The sequence below is a fragment of the Mesoplodon mirus genome (assembly GCF_964341445.2).
Source record: "Mesoplodon mirus genome assembly, chromosome: 7".
Lineage (NCBI taxonomy): Eukaryota > Metazoa > Chordata > Mammalia > Artiodactyla > Ziphiidae > Mesoplodon > Mesoplodon mirus.
Genome location: NC_138983.1, coordinates 74,266,367 through 74,279,698, shown reverse-complemented (window position 1 = coordinate 74,279,698; position 13,332 = coordinate 74,266,367). Strand labels below are relative to the sequence as shown.

At 44.3% G+C, this 13,332-nt stretch overlaps 2 protein-coding genes across 2 annotated transcripts in view; both read left to right on the top strand.

Moving 5' to 3' along the window:
* LOC309808805 (forkhead-associated domain-containing protein 1-like) overlaps nt 1-13,332 on the top strand; it is a gene marked incomplete at its 5' end in the record, with an annotated part of 205,828 nt that overhangs the window by 101,655 nt on the left and 90,841 nt on the right. The gene's annotated exons all lie outside the window — the stretch shown is intronic.
* LOC309807969 (forkhead-associated domain-containing protein 1-like) overlaps nt 1-13,332 on the top strand; it is a gene marked incomplete at its 3' end in the record, with an annotated part of 96,680 nt that overhangs the window by 761 nt on the left and 82,587 nt on the right. The window contains exon 2 of the mRNA XM_082627980.1: nt 3,788-3,894. Within this exon, the coding sequence (XP_082484106.1) occupies nt 3,802-3,894 (93 nt within the window). The 5' untranslated portion in view covers nt 3,788-3,801. The remainder of the gene's footprint in view (nt 1-3,787; nt 3,895-13,332) is intronic.

The following is a 13,332-nucleotide window of genomic DNA, read 5'->3' as shown; positions in this document are numbered from 1 at the left end:
AGATAGAATTTAGGTTTTCCAAGGAGTCATCTAAGCTAGATACTGACAGGAAAAATGAAAGGTAGTTACTATCAAAGCTTCCTAGCCAGCTGGCTGTACTGACTTGCTTTGAGGTGTCCTTTGTATTTTCATTCACTCAGCAAGTGTTTCCCAAGCACCTACTATGTGTCAGGTTCTGCCCCCCCGCCGCCCCCTACCCTGGAGAAGGGGTAATGCACAGAACTGGCAGGAACTGCAAAGGGTCTGACATTTGACCCTGTTTGAAAGTTAGTAAGTTAGCCTGCCCAGCTTATAGTTCCTGGCAGAAGACAAGAGACTCCTGGGCCAGAAACAAAGAACTTGATGACTCACAGCACAGCTGACATAAAAGGCAGCAGAGCTGCATATGCACATTGGTTCCTGTTGCCCTGAAAGTCCCTCGGGCTGGTGCAGAGCAGCCAGTGTGGATGCTGTGCGCACAGTGGGTCTGTGTCCCAGGTAAGGAACTCCAAACTCAGGAAACTGCAATCTTTGAAAGGGGCTGCAAGCAAACTTGCCCAACTTTTGCCCCAGAAGGAGCCGTTATCTTTATTAGAAACATTACCTCTATCCTCCCAGGCTGTTTGCCATACAAGCATCCTCGGAAAGTGAGTGCAGGACAAAATCTTTCAATGCCTTTGCTCTGAAGATGGGTACAAACACAAAATACCCATGAAGAATTGCTTCTGAACAAAATGAACACAGTCCTGGTTTTCCAGGAACATATATGTTAGTGAAAGAGAAACCAACAGCAAGCATAACTAAAGAAAGGAACAAGAACATGTCAGAGAATGATAAGTACAAGGAAGGAAACACAGCAGGGGAAAACTAGCAGGGGAATAACATGACTGAGGGTGCCTTTAGCCAGAGTGGTCAGTCAGGTGGTTGCCCCGAGGGGGGACGTCTGAGCAGAGAGAAGACCCCAGCCTTGGGGACGTCTGGGGTGAGAGCTAAAAAACAAATATGCACATGATCCAAGTTTAAGTTTTCGATTAGTGGCGTTTCCTGTGGTTTTCCTGCAGAAGAGACATTTCTTGGAAGTTTCCATTTTAGCTTAATTAGACTTGAATGTGTTGCGTGCTAACATGGTCCTCTGCAATTGAAGATTAATAACTGAAGGCAGCAGAGCATGGTTCTTTGGGAAGAGGAAATGTCTTTTCCCCTGTATACATGACAGCGAACTTAATCAAATGTATTTCTCATTATCTGAAAGCATCAATATTTGTGGGACATCCACAGGCCTCAAAGTTTACAAATATAAACTATGCTGCTTATTTTTATTTCTCTTACCCCCAGGTAGGGTCTCATCTTCCTTTCAGAGGATAGAATGCTGGTTTCAAGGACTTTCTTTTACTACATGTCCCAAGTGTCAGCAGACAGTGCAATTCCCCCACCCCTACTCTGCCCCACCAGCAGCACTGGAGGTTTGTACACTGGTTACATGCAAAGGCTCAGAGTTGTCACACACTTACTATTGTGTGACCTTAACTTCTCTGAGTCTCAGTTTCCTCATTTGTAAAGCGGGACAATACTGACACCTGCCTCGCAGGGTGGTTCTGAGGATGAAAAGAGGCCATGTGTGTAAAAGGATAGCCCAGTGCCTGGCACTTAGTAGGGATTCAGTGATGGAATGATGATGGAGATGTTGATGGAAAGCAGAGCCAGACCGGAGACCCTCTACGGTCACACCTAGATGATTTTTGTTTTTATCCACAGTCTAACAACTTCACACTTCAGTGACCTTTCAGTTGAAAAGAGACTTTGGGGACTTTCCTGGTGGCTCAGCGGTTAAGAATCCGCCTGCCAATGCAGGGGACACGGGTTCGAGCCCTGGTCCAGGAAGATCCCACATTCCTCGGAGCAACTAAGCCAGTGCACCACAACTACTGAGCCTGCACTCTAGAGCCCGCGAGCCACAACTAGGGCCCTAGTGCCGCAACTACTGAGCCCACGTGCTGCAACTACTGAAGCCTGCACACCTAGAGCCCATGCTCCACAGCAGGAGAAGCCACCGCAGTGAGAAGCCTGCGCACTGTGAGGAAGAGTAGCCTCCGCTCGCCGCAACTAGAGAAAGCCCGCATGCAGCAACGAAGACCCAACAGAGCCAAAAAAAAAAAAAAAGGAAATAAAGAAAAGAGACTATCTTTGACATGGCACTGAGATGGATCAGAATTCAAATATCATGTGAATTATCATCAACATCTTGGAACCAGCTGAAGTCACTGAAATTTTTATGTTTTAAAACACATGTATATATGGGCTTCCCTGGTGGCGCAGTGGTTGAGAGTCCGCCTGCCGGTGCAGGGGACACGGGTTCGTGCCCCGGTTTGGGAGGATCCCACATGCCGCGGAGCGGCTGGGCCCGTAAGCCATGGCCGCTGAGCCTGTGCATCCGGAGCCTGTGCTCCGCAACGGGAGAGGCCACAACAGTGAGAGGCCCGCGTACCACTAAAAAAATAATAATAATAATAAATAAATAAATATAAAAAAAATAAAAAACATGTATAGGGCTTCCCTGGTGGCGCAGTGGTTGAGAATCTGCCTTCTAATACAGGGGACATGGGTTCGAGCCCTGGTCTGGGAAGATCCCATGTGCTGCGGAGCAACTAGGCCCTTGAGCCACAACTACTGAGCCTGCGCATCTGGAGCCTGTGCTCCACAACATGAGACGCCGTGATAGTGAGAGGCCTGTGCACTGCGATGAAGAGTGGCCCCCACTTGCCACAACTAGAGAAAGCCCTCGCACAGAAACGAAGACCCAGCACAGCCAAAAATAAATAAATAAAATTTAAAACCATGTATAGGATTTACTTTGAAATGCATTAAAATATAAAATGTATAGATGGGTAGATATGTGATAAAGCAAATAGAACAAAATGTTGATTGTAGAATCTGGGTGGTGGTTCTATAGAAGTTCACCATCCACTTCTTTCAACTTTTCTGTGTGTTTGACATTTTCATAATAAAATGCCAGCAAAAGATACGTACAGAGTCTTGACCGTACAGCCAAGCTATAATCTTGATATTTTGTCTTTGGAAATCATTTTTTTTTTCAACCTAAATATACGAAGGAATGCGGTTACTTAAAAAGAAAGTATCTTCTAATGCCCATTTCCTCGATGACTGACTCTTCCACACTTTAAGAAGCTCTGTAGAAGTTGGGGTTTCTTGAGTCAAAGTTCAGAAGCCCAAGATTAATAACAGTCACAATCACAGTAGGACAAATGGGTGTTTAGTGTAGCAATCACCATTCTAGATGCTTCACATTTAATCCTCACAAAACTCTTTGAGTATTATTAGCCCCATTTTACAGATGAGGAAACAGAGGCATAGAGAGAGAATAAGTAACTCACTCAGAGTCACAGAGCTAGTAAGTGGTGGGTTAGTAACACTGAGTACTTGATTCTGTCAGATAACTAACCCCAAACTAAGCTTAATGGGAGGTGGAGAGCGGTTATCAGTGGAATTCAGATTTGTTTGGGTTTTTTTTTTTTTTTTGCTATTGCTTGTTTGTGCTCTGAGTTACATAAAGGATGTCCTCTTGTGATCAGAAGCAAGCTCATCTATGCCGGCTATCACTGTTAAAAGGACAGTCTTAAAAGTGTGCAGAATTATCATTGTGATCATTGTTAAATCCAGCTATCCACTCCTACCTCTGCTGACTTCTCCTGTGGACATTATGGTGTATTCCATTCATTCTAAATATGACATTGAATAATTAGAGGACTGTATTTTTCTAACAAAATTGTTTTCTGAAAACGTTTTATAGGGAAAGCAGAGAATATGAAAGCCTATCTAAAGAGTGCAGAAGGCTATTTTGTCCTGAATAAAAGCACTACGATTGGAAGGCATGAAAATTCAGACCTTGTTTTAGAGGTAAGACCTCTTCCTAGCCAGTCCCCGACCCTCCCTACCCCTCACACCACCAAAAGTCCTTACTGTTCTGTGGACTCCAGTCTCTTGTAAAGCACAGCCTCTGGCTAACAGTCCCAGCCTTCCTCGGTGTGCCACCAATAACCAATCCCGGCATGTGCTGGGTCTCCCTGGCACATGTGGTAAGAATGAGCACAGTGCAAAGTGCGATGGGCCCTGTGTCCTTTGCTGACTATGTCTGCAGTGTCCCACCCTGATGGCGTGGTTTGGAAGGTGGGCTTAGAGCTGATGCTTGACCTTCACCTGCTCCGCGTGTGGCAGCCACGGCCACCTGAAGTGCCCAGCTTGAGCAATGGCCTCTCGCCCTTTCCAGAGCTTCTGGAGACTATGGGCCCCTCAGAGCCCTCCCGTGCCCCCGTACCTCCAAGTAGTAAATCAGGGTAAGCCCTGGGCATGGCCTCAGTGCTCTCTCACTTCATTTCATTCCATTCTCTGAATTAGCTGTGGCTTGGTCCACAGTCCCAGCTCATTGACAGCCAAGGAAGTTGGAAGAAATTGTAAGTAAGGAATTATAAAAACAGTGGCTTTGAGCCTTTTAACATTTTGAAAGGGATTAAAATATTGAAGCAGAAAGAGAAATGCAATGGAATCCCTTTAGGACTGTGAAAGGCAGACCACTCTCAGACTTCACTCAACAGATTTTTTTAAACTTTATTTTGAAATAATTATAGATGCACAAATGTTAGAGAGAATGGCACGAAGCATGTGTGGAGTCCTGTGCCATTTTACCACGTGTGGATTTGGGTGTGGCCCTCAGGATATAGGAGTATTCCATCATCAGAGATGTCCTTTGTGATGCTCCTTTTATAGTCACAATTCCTCCTCCCACCATCGTCCCCACGCTCCGAAAAGCACTAATCTGTTCTCCGTCTCTATAATTTTCATCATTTATCTATGACCTTTGCGATTGATTTTTTTTTTTTTTTTTTTTTAGTCATTGTAATGCCCTTGACATCCATTTAGGTTATTAGCTTGTTCTTTTATTGCTGAGTAATAGTCCACGGTATGGACGTATCACCTATGTTTAACCATTCACTTTTTGAAGGACATTTTGTTTCCATTTGGGGCTATTACAAATAAATGTACTATAAACATTTGTATACAGGTTTTTGTGTGAGCATAAGTTTTTATTTCTCTGTGATAAATGCTCAGGAGTATGATTGCATGGATTAACATATGTGTTTATGTATATTCGGTTTGTAAAGAAACTGCCAGACTTATCCAGCATGGCTGTACCATTTTTCATTTCCACCAGCAATGTATGAGACACATCCTCACCAGCAATTAGCATAAACACTGTTTTTCATTTTAGCTGTTTTAGTAAGTGTGTAGTGGTATCTCATCATAGTCTTAACTTGCATTTCCCAAATCGATAGTGATGTTAAATGTCTTTTCATGTACGTGCTTGCCTTCTGCATATCCTCTTCAGTGAAATATCTCTTCATATCTTTTAAGTGTCTGTAATCGAATTGTTTAGTTTTTTACCATTGAGTTTTGAGAATTCTTTATGTATTTTAGATATGAGTCCCTTGTCAGATAGATGGTTTGCAAATATTTTCTCCCATCCGTAGCTTGTCTTCTCATTCTCTTAGCAGAGTATTTCACAGAGCAAAAGCTTTAACTCTTGATGAAGTCCAGGTAGTTAGTTTTTCTTTTATAGATCATGCTTTTAGTGTCATGTCTAAGAACATGCCACAAGGTCCCTGACCCTGAGGATTTTCTCTTATGTTTTCTTCTAAGTGTTTTATAGTTTCATTTTTAAATCTATGAACCATTTTGGGTTCACTGTCGTTAATGATGTGAGATTTAGGTCAAAGTTCATTTTTCTTGCATGTGGATATTTAGTTGTTCCAGAACCATTTGTTGAAAAGACTATCCTTTCTCCATTGAATTGCTTTTGCAAGTTTGTCAAAAACAATCTGGCCATACTTTCTATGGGGGCTACTTCTTAGTTCCCTATTATGTTTCATGGATCTATTTGTCATAATGGATCTACCATTATGAGATAGCCTTGATTACTGTCGCTATGTAAGTCTTAAATCAGGTAGAGTGATTCCTCTCACTTTTCTTTAAAAAAAATTTTTAACCTATTCTAGTTCCTTTGCCTTTCCATTTACATTTTAGTGTAAGCCTGTCTGTATATACAAAATATCATGCTGTAATTTTGATTGGAATTGTGTTTAATCCTATATAACAATGTGAGAATAATTGATATACTCCTACATTGTCTTCCAATTCATGATCATGGTATATTTCTCCATTTATTCAGTGTCTCTCATGAGTGTTTTGTAGTTTTCAGCATACGAATCCTGAACATGTTTTGTTAGATTTACACTTAAGTATATCTCTCTTTTTTTTTTTGAGTGATTGTAAATGGTTTTATATTTTTAATTTTGGTGTCCACATGTTCATTGACAGTATATAGAAATACAGTTGATTTTTGTATGCTTCTTGGTATCTTGCAACCTTAACTGCACTTTCTTATATAAGGGCTTTTGTAGATTTCTTGGGATTTTATACATAAACAATCATGTCATCTGCAAATAAGAACAATTTTATTTCTCCTTTCAGAAAAGGAGATGTGAATGCCTTGAATCTTCTTTTCCTTGCTTTATTTCCCTGGTTAAGACTTCCAGGACTCTGCTGAACAAGAGCAGTGTATAAATCCTTATATTCGCTTGTTCCTGACCTTAGGGGAAAGCAGTTACTCTTTCACCGTTAAGTAGGAGGTTAGCTGTAGGGTTTTATACATGTTCTTACCAAGTGAGAAATTTCCCCCTTTATTCCTAGTTTTCTGAGAATGTTTATTGTAAACGCAACAGATTTAAAGATAACTCCATGAATCTCCCCGTGAGATTCTCCTCCATGATATGGTCTCCCTTCAAGGACACAGAACATCTGTGCAGTGTGCAAAGTGGGAGGAAAAAGAAGAAGAAGAAGAACTGTAGTTTCTTCTTTATCCTAACAAGGCATAGATTTGGGGTAGTTTTATTTCCTGTCTGGCTAAAGTAGAGACAGAGATCTCTGTTTTGAACCTGACTATGATATTAGAAAACTGTAGTAATTTTTAAAAGCACAGGCTTTGGAGATAGACAGAGCTGGGTTTGAATCTCATTAGGCTACTTTGTGGCTGAGTGACTTCAACCAAATTACTTAATCACTCTGAGCTCCTTTTCCCTGTCTGTAAACCTCTTACCTCACAGGGTTATTCTGAGGATTAAGTGAGAAATGCATATAAAGAGCCTGGCATGTGGTGCTCAGTGAATGACACAATGATCATTATTATGGTCTCCTAAAACAGAGACTGAGAAGAATCCTCAGAGGTGCACAGGGTTGAGATGAGGATCCACTGACATTAATAAGCCATTTGGAAAAGGGAACTAATGAGGACAGTTATTAACTAGACAGAAATTGAGTTGCATTCATTGTATATAAATAATTGACTGCTTACTGCTCCTCGGACTTAGCTTAAGAAATACGTCACTAGGCTTCCCTGGTGGCGAAGTGGTTGAGAGTCCGCCTGCCGATGCAAGGGACATGGGTTCGTGCCCGGTCCGGGAATATCCCACATGCCGCGGAGCGGCTGGGCCCGTGAGCCATGGCCGCTGAGCCAGCGTGTCCGGAGCCTGAGCTCTGCAACGGGAGAGGCCACAACAGTGAGAGGCCCGCGTACCGCAAAAAAAAAAAAAAAAAAAAAAAAAATTCAGGGATTTATATTACTAAAAAGTCATCATTGCATTTACCCAGAGGTTACATCTAGCAAATAAAAAAGATTGTTTTATTTGCCTGGATCAATCCTAAAGAATAGGCAGTAATGCTTCTAAAGATTTCTACTCATCAGCAAGGCTGACATGTTGTTTGGACTATTGGTATCGTAGTATTTCGACATCATTTACTCTTTCCGATAATGGAAGGTAGTTACATGCTTCTTGTTTTTAAAAATTGGGAGAAAGGAAAATATAAGGAAGAAAATAAAAGTCACTTGTAATCATTTGGCTCAGGGAAAAATCAATATTGATATTTGCAGGGTTTTACCCTCCAGACTTTTTTCTATATCCTGTAAGGAGTTTGGTTCCCTAAGGCAATAGGAAGCCTGTTTATAGCCAGGCTAGTGAGAACTGTTTATAGTCAACAGTGATAACTCTTGCTATCACTCATTCATTGCACAGTATTTACCCAGAGCCTCAGCACCGAGCCTAGTCTAGGGGTACAGTGATGGCAGAACTGGACATGGTCCCTGCCATCAGGAAGCTGACAGGAGAGAGAGAAATAAGTCAAATGATCCCACAAAGGTGTGACTAATTCCATTCCAACATTGGGGCTGTAAAGGAAAGGAATATGGAAGACAAGGAGGACTTAACTAGACAAAAGGAGAAGGGAATGGCATGTGCAAGGGCCCTGGGGTGGAAGAGCATATTGTGAATCCAAGGGACTGAGAGAAAACCAGGGCGTCCAGAAGTCAGAGTGGGAAGGAGGAGGTCTAAGGGACAAGTCGGCCTCCTTCATGTCACCGTGTAAGTGTTTTGATCTTTATCTGAAAAGCAGTGGGAAGAAGGCTTGAAGGATTGTAAACAAGGGGGAGACCTGCCAGTGAACATCCCAGCTGCTGTGTGCAGGCGAGCCATCAGGAGCTCTATTCACAATCTCCCCTCTCCCATTTTACATGGCTCAAAAGCCTCAGCCTTGCTCATTTCACAGCTAAACCTTGCAAGTTATAATTTATATGATTTGATGTGCCTTGTAAAGTGTAATCTTTAGAGTTGGATGTGGCTGTTATTTAAACTCTGCTGAGAAAGGGACTCAGTTCTTCCAGAATGAAGAAACACCAAAGCCAGTGGTTGTTGGATTTTCCGTATGTTTAAGAGTGGTTGTTCAACATGAACTCCTAGGCCTTCTGACCCAGTGGGTTTGGGATAAGGCCCAGGAATCTTCACATTTATATGCTCCCCAGGTTCAGGTGGGGGGAATGGAGTCGCCTGGAGTTGGTTCCAGGACCACACTTTGAGAACCCCACCATCAGTGCTCCCTCCCTCTCCGTTCTTGATCAGCAGAACTCCTGCTTGTGTGTGTGTGTGTGTATTCTTTCAATAAACTTTGTTCTGAGGAAGAGAGAAGCGAAGGGTAAACAATGAAGGGCTGACTGACCCTACCCCTCCCCAGGGACTCCCCCAGTCCCACCCTGGGGAAGTCCCAGGATCCCTAGAAGACTGAGCTCTAGGACAGCCCAAGTCAGCGCAGGGTTGCAGCTACGAGGGTGGAGATGGAAGAGAAAAAGAAAGAACAGACATGACAGGGGGATGAAATGCTGGTGTCCACCCCTCACCCTCGGTGATCAGTGTCCTGCCAGCCATCTCCTTTCTCATGGGTGGAGCCATCTCTCCAGCCTGTGTCAGCCCTTCTAGCGTGGGATCTGAGGGTCGTGAAGCCAGACTGATCTCATACACACACCCCAGATCCCATCCAGCCGGATGACTCTCGTCCCTTTTCCTGGCCCCTGCCAGTTCTGGGCTGCCTCTCAGAAAAGAACCAGAGCCTACACCATAGTCTTGTTTATTATTATTAAACAAGGCTGCTGGGATTCTCCTATTATTTGCATCATTTCACGGACGTGCAGGTATGTCTGCTCTGTCAAAGGACACATACAGCTGTAGCTCTGATGGGCATGGCCAAATTGTCCACCAGAGGTTTCCGGATGTGGTGTCCTGCCAGCAGTGGACGCCCGTCTCCCACTCCCTCCCCAGCCTAGGGTGCTGACCCCCCATTGGATCTTCACTGATCTACGAGGTGAAGTATGGTACCTGTGTCATTTTAATTCACATTTCTGTTATTCTAAGCGAACACCTGCATTTTGAGACATAAGGTGACAGGTGGACTCTCTGTGGGGAAATCCACGGAGTGAAACAGGCCTGGGAGGGTGCACTTGCTGGCTCCCCATCTGCATCGCGCTTGTCCTCCTGCCTGGGTCGTGCTCCTATCCTCCCCCCTCACCCCCACCTCACCCCTGGCTTCTCCCCAAGTGCTCCTCGCTCTGGGGGTTCACCTGTTTGGTCTCACCAGTCCTCAGGGAATGTTTTGTCCCCTGTTTGGGAACTGGCGGCTGATTTCATTGGTCAGTACCCAGCACAGCAATTGATGGGACTAGTTTCTCACCAGCAGATGGAAGGCTTCCAAGAGGAAAAAGTTCAGAGGAAAGGGCTAGATCGTGATCTCATTTTTCTCATTTTTTTTTATTGTGGTAAGATATGCATAACATAAAATTTACCATCTTAACCACTTTTATTAAGTGTGCAGTTCAGTGGCATTAAATATATTCACACTGTTGTGCAGCCATCACCCCCATCCATCTCCAGAACTCTTTGAATCTTGCAGAACTGAAACTGCACCCATGAAACAACAACTCCCCTTGTCCCCCCATCCCAGCCCCAGCAACCACCGTTCTGCTTTCTGTCTCTATGACCTTGGCTACTCTGGGTATTTCATATAAGTAGAATCATAACAGTATTTGTCTTTTCATGACTGGCTTCTTTCACTGAGTATAATATCCTTTCACTGAGTATAATGTCCATGTTCATCCATGCTGTAGCATGTGTCCGAATTTCCTTCCTTTTTTAAGGCTGAATAATATTCCATTGTGTGGATTCACCACATTTTGTTTATTCATTCATCTACTGATGGACACTTGGGTTGTTTCCACCTTTTGGCTGTTGCAAACAATGCTATGAACATGGGTGTATAAATATCTCTTCAAGCCCCTGCTTTCAGTTCTTTGGGATATATACCCAAAAGTAGACTTGCTGGATCATATGATAATTTTATTTTTAATTGTTTCAGGAACTGCCATGCTGTTTTCCATAGTGGCTGCACCAAGTCACATTCTCACAACAGGGCACAAGGGTTCCACTTTCCCTGCGTCCTCACCAACACTTGTTATTTCCCTTTTTTTTTTTTATAGTAGCCATTCTGATGGATGTGAGATGAAAGAAAGATCATAATCTTTTGAGTAGCATACATAATGCAAACAGCTACAGCATACATTTATGGACTACTTACTGTATCTCACATGGCTTTATACATCATCTATGTATGTTCTGTATATATATTTACAGAATTATATCCACAAAACAAATCCTGTGCGGGTGAGAACTACTATTATCATTATTATCCTCATTTGATGACATGGACATGGGACTCAGAAAGGTTAAGGAACTGGCCCAAATCACACAGCTAGACCGGGGAGGTGGGGCTGAGTTTCAGACTGAGCTGACTCAAGCTTCTAAAAACAGAAGCTTCACTTTTTGAGTGTAAATTTAGCTTTGGGAACATCTAATATCTAAATTGGAAATTCTCAGTTAACTGAGATAACAAGATAATTGACTAAGCTAGGGAAATTCCACCCTGTGGAATGGAGAATGGGGGTTGTCAGTGAAATGTGAGATGAATGTTCTTGTGATCCTCATTCATGCAACAGACTGAGGTGTTGCCATCTAGGGAGGGATTTGGGTAAAGAGGAAACGTTGACCTGGTGCTTTCCCAGGAAGAGGAGCATTGGGGCTGTTAAGTGGGGGCCCAGCAAGAAACACCACTTATCTCTCCAATCCAGCCAGAGTAAGTTCTCTGCTTATAAGGACTGGTGGAGTTCAATTAGTCCCACCTGGATAACCCAGGATAGTCTCCCACTTTTAAAAAAATTTTTAAAAAGTTTTTGGCTGGGTTTGGTCTTCGTTGCTGAGCACAGGCTTTCTCTAGTTGCAGTGAGCGAGGATTACTCTTTGTTGCGGTGCACGGGCTTCTCATTGCAGTAGCTTCTCTTGTTGTGGAGCACGGGCTCTAGGCATGCAGATTCAGTAGTTGTGGCACGTGGGCTCAGTAGTTGTGGCTCGTGGGCTCTGGAGCGCAGGCTCGGTAGTTGTGGCACACGGGCTTCGTTGCTCCATGGCATGTGGGATCTTCCCGGACCAGGGCTCGAACCCGTGTCTCTTGCATTGGCAGGCGGATTCTTAACCACTGCAACACCAGGGAAGTCCTTAGTCTCCCTCTTTTAAGAGCACTGATTAGTAACCTTGACATCGTCACAGTCCCTTTGGCCACGTCATGGAGCATATTCCCAGGTTCTGGGGATCAGGGCATGGGCATCTTTGGGAGACCATTCTGCCCACCACATTAATACTACCACCTGACTGGACCGTTGCTTTGGGACTGGTCTGAGAGCTTTCTGGAAGAATCAGTAGGACCAATGCCACAGGCCACGGAGAAAGATGGCTGGATGAGCTGGCAGGTGATAATCCCGTTACCAAGAGGGCAGGAAGCAGGACTGGTTGAGTGAGCACCTCAACATCCCGGAAGCAGCCAGGCAGTTTGGGGCCTGGAGATGAACCAGGGGTTGGAAATACACACCTGCGAATCGAGGGGGTGGCACAGTGGCCCCAGCCCATGGACAGAGTGCGGAGGAAACGGATATCTGAGGGGAGAGGAGCCCGGTGTGGAGACCTGGAAGCAGTCAGAGAGGTGAGGGAGCCAGAGAGCTGCTGCCAGGCTGAGGGTATTCATCACAGAGACAGCTTGCTTTGTGCCAGGTACTGTTCTGGGCACTTTCGAGTGTATTAACTCATTTCATCCTTAGGAGGTTAGTGCTGTTTGCCCCACTTTACAGATGAGGGCGTTGAGGCACAGATAGGCTGAGTATCCTGCCTGAGGTCACAGAGGGAGGCTGGGGCACTGGGCACCACGCTCGGGCAGTCTGATTTCAGGACCAGCCTCTCCTGAGGCCTTGCCGGTCCACAGGGCTCTCCCGGGGAGACCGGGGAGGAAGGATCCAGCTGACAGGGAAGCAGAGAAGCTTCTTCTTTCCTGCCAATCCCAGACTTGTCGTCTCACCAGCGCCTGGCCGTTTCCTCATATCCTTATTCTTTTGAAAACCCCATTTTTTTTTTTTACTATTTCTGCACTACATCCCTTTCTGGAGGCAGTGGGGGGATGGGGCTGGGGGATGGGATAGCCTAGAACCAAAAGGTTAAAAGAAATAGATAAAACACACACACACACACACAAACACACACACACAAGTTAATTTCAAAAATGTTATCCCACTCCTTTGAACATGTCACCAAGCAGTACCTTTTGTCAATCCTACGAAGCCCAGCTTATCAAACTCATTTTTGCTGCTCAGGGAGCAACCAAAGAGAAGCAAAGAACCGTGCCCCAGGCTGCACAGCTGGAAGGTAACAGAGGTGGGACTTGAACTCAAGGCTTTCTAACTCCAGAGCCCATCCTCTTGCTCATAATAGAGGACATTTCCCATTTGCCCTATGTTCTCTTCTAAGTGCTTTAGTATGTATTATATCATTTATACGTCACCAGTAGCTTATAAGACTGTCCTTTTGT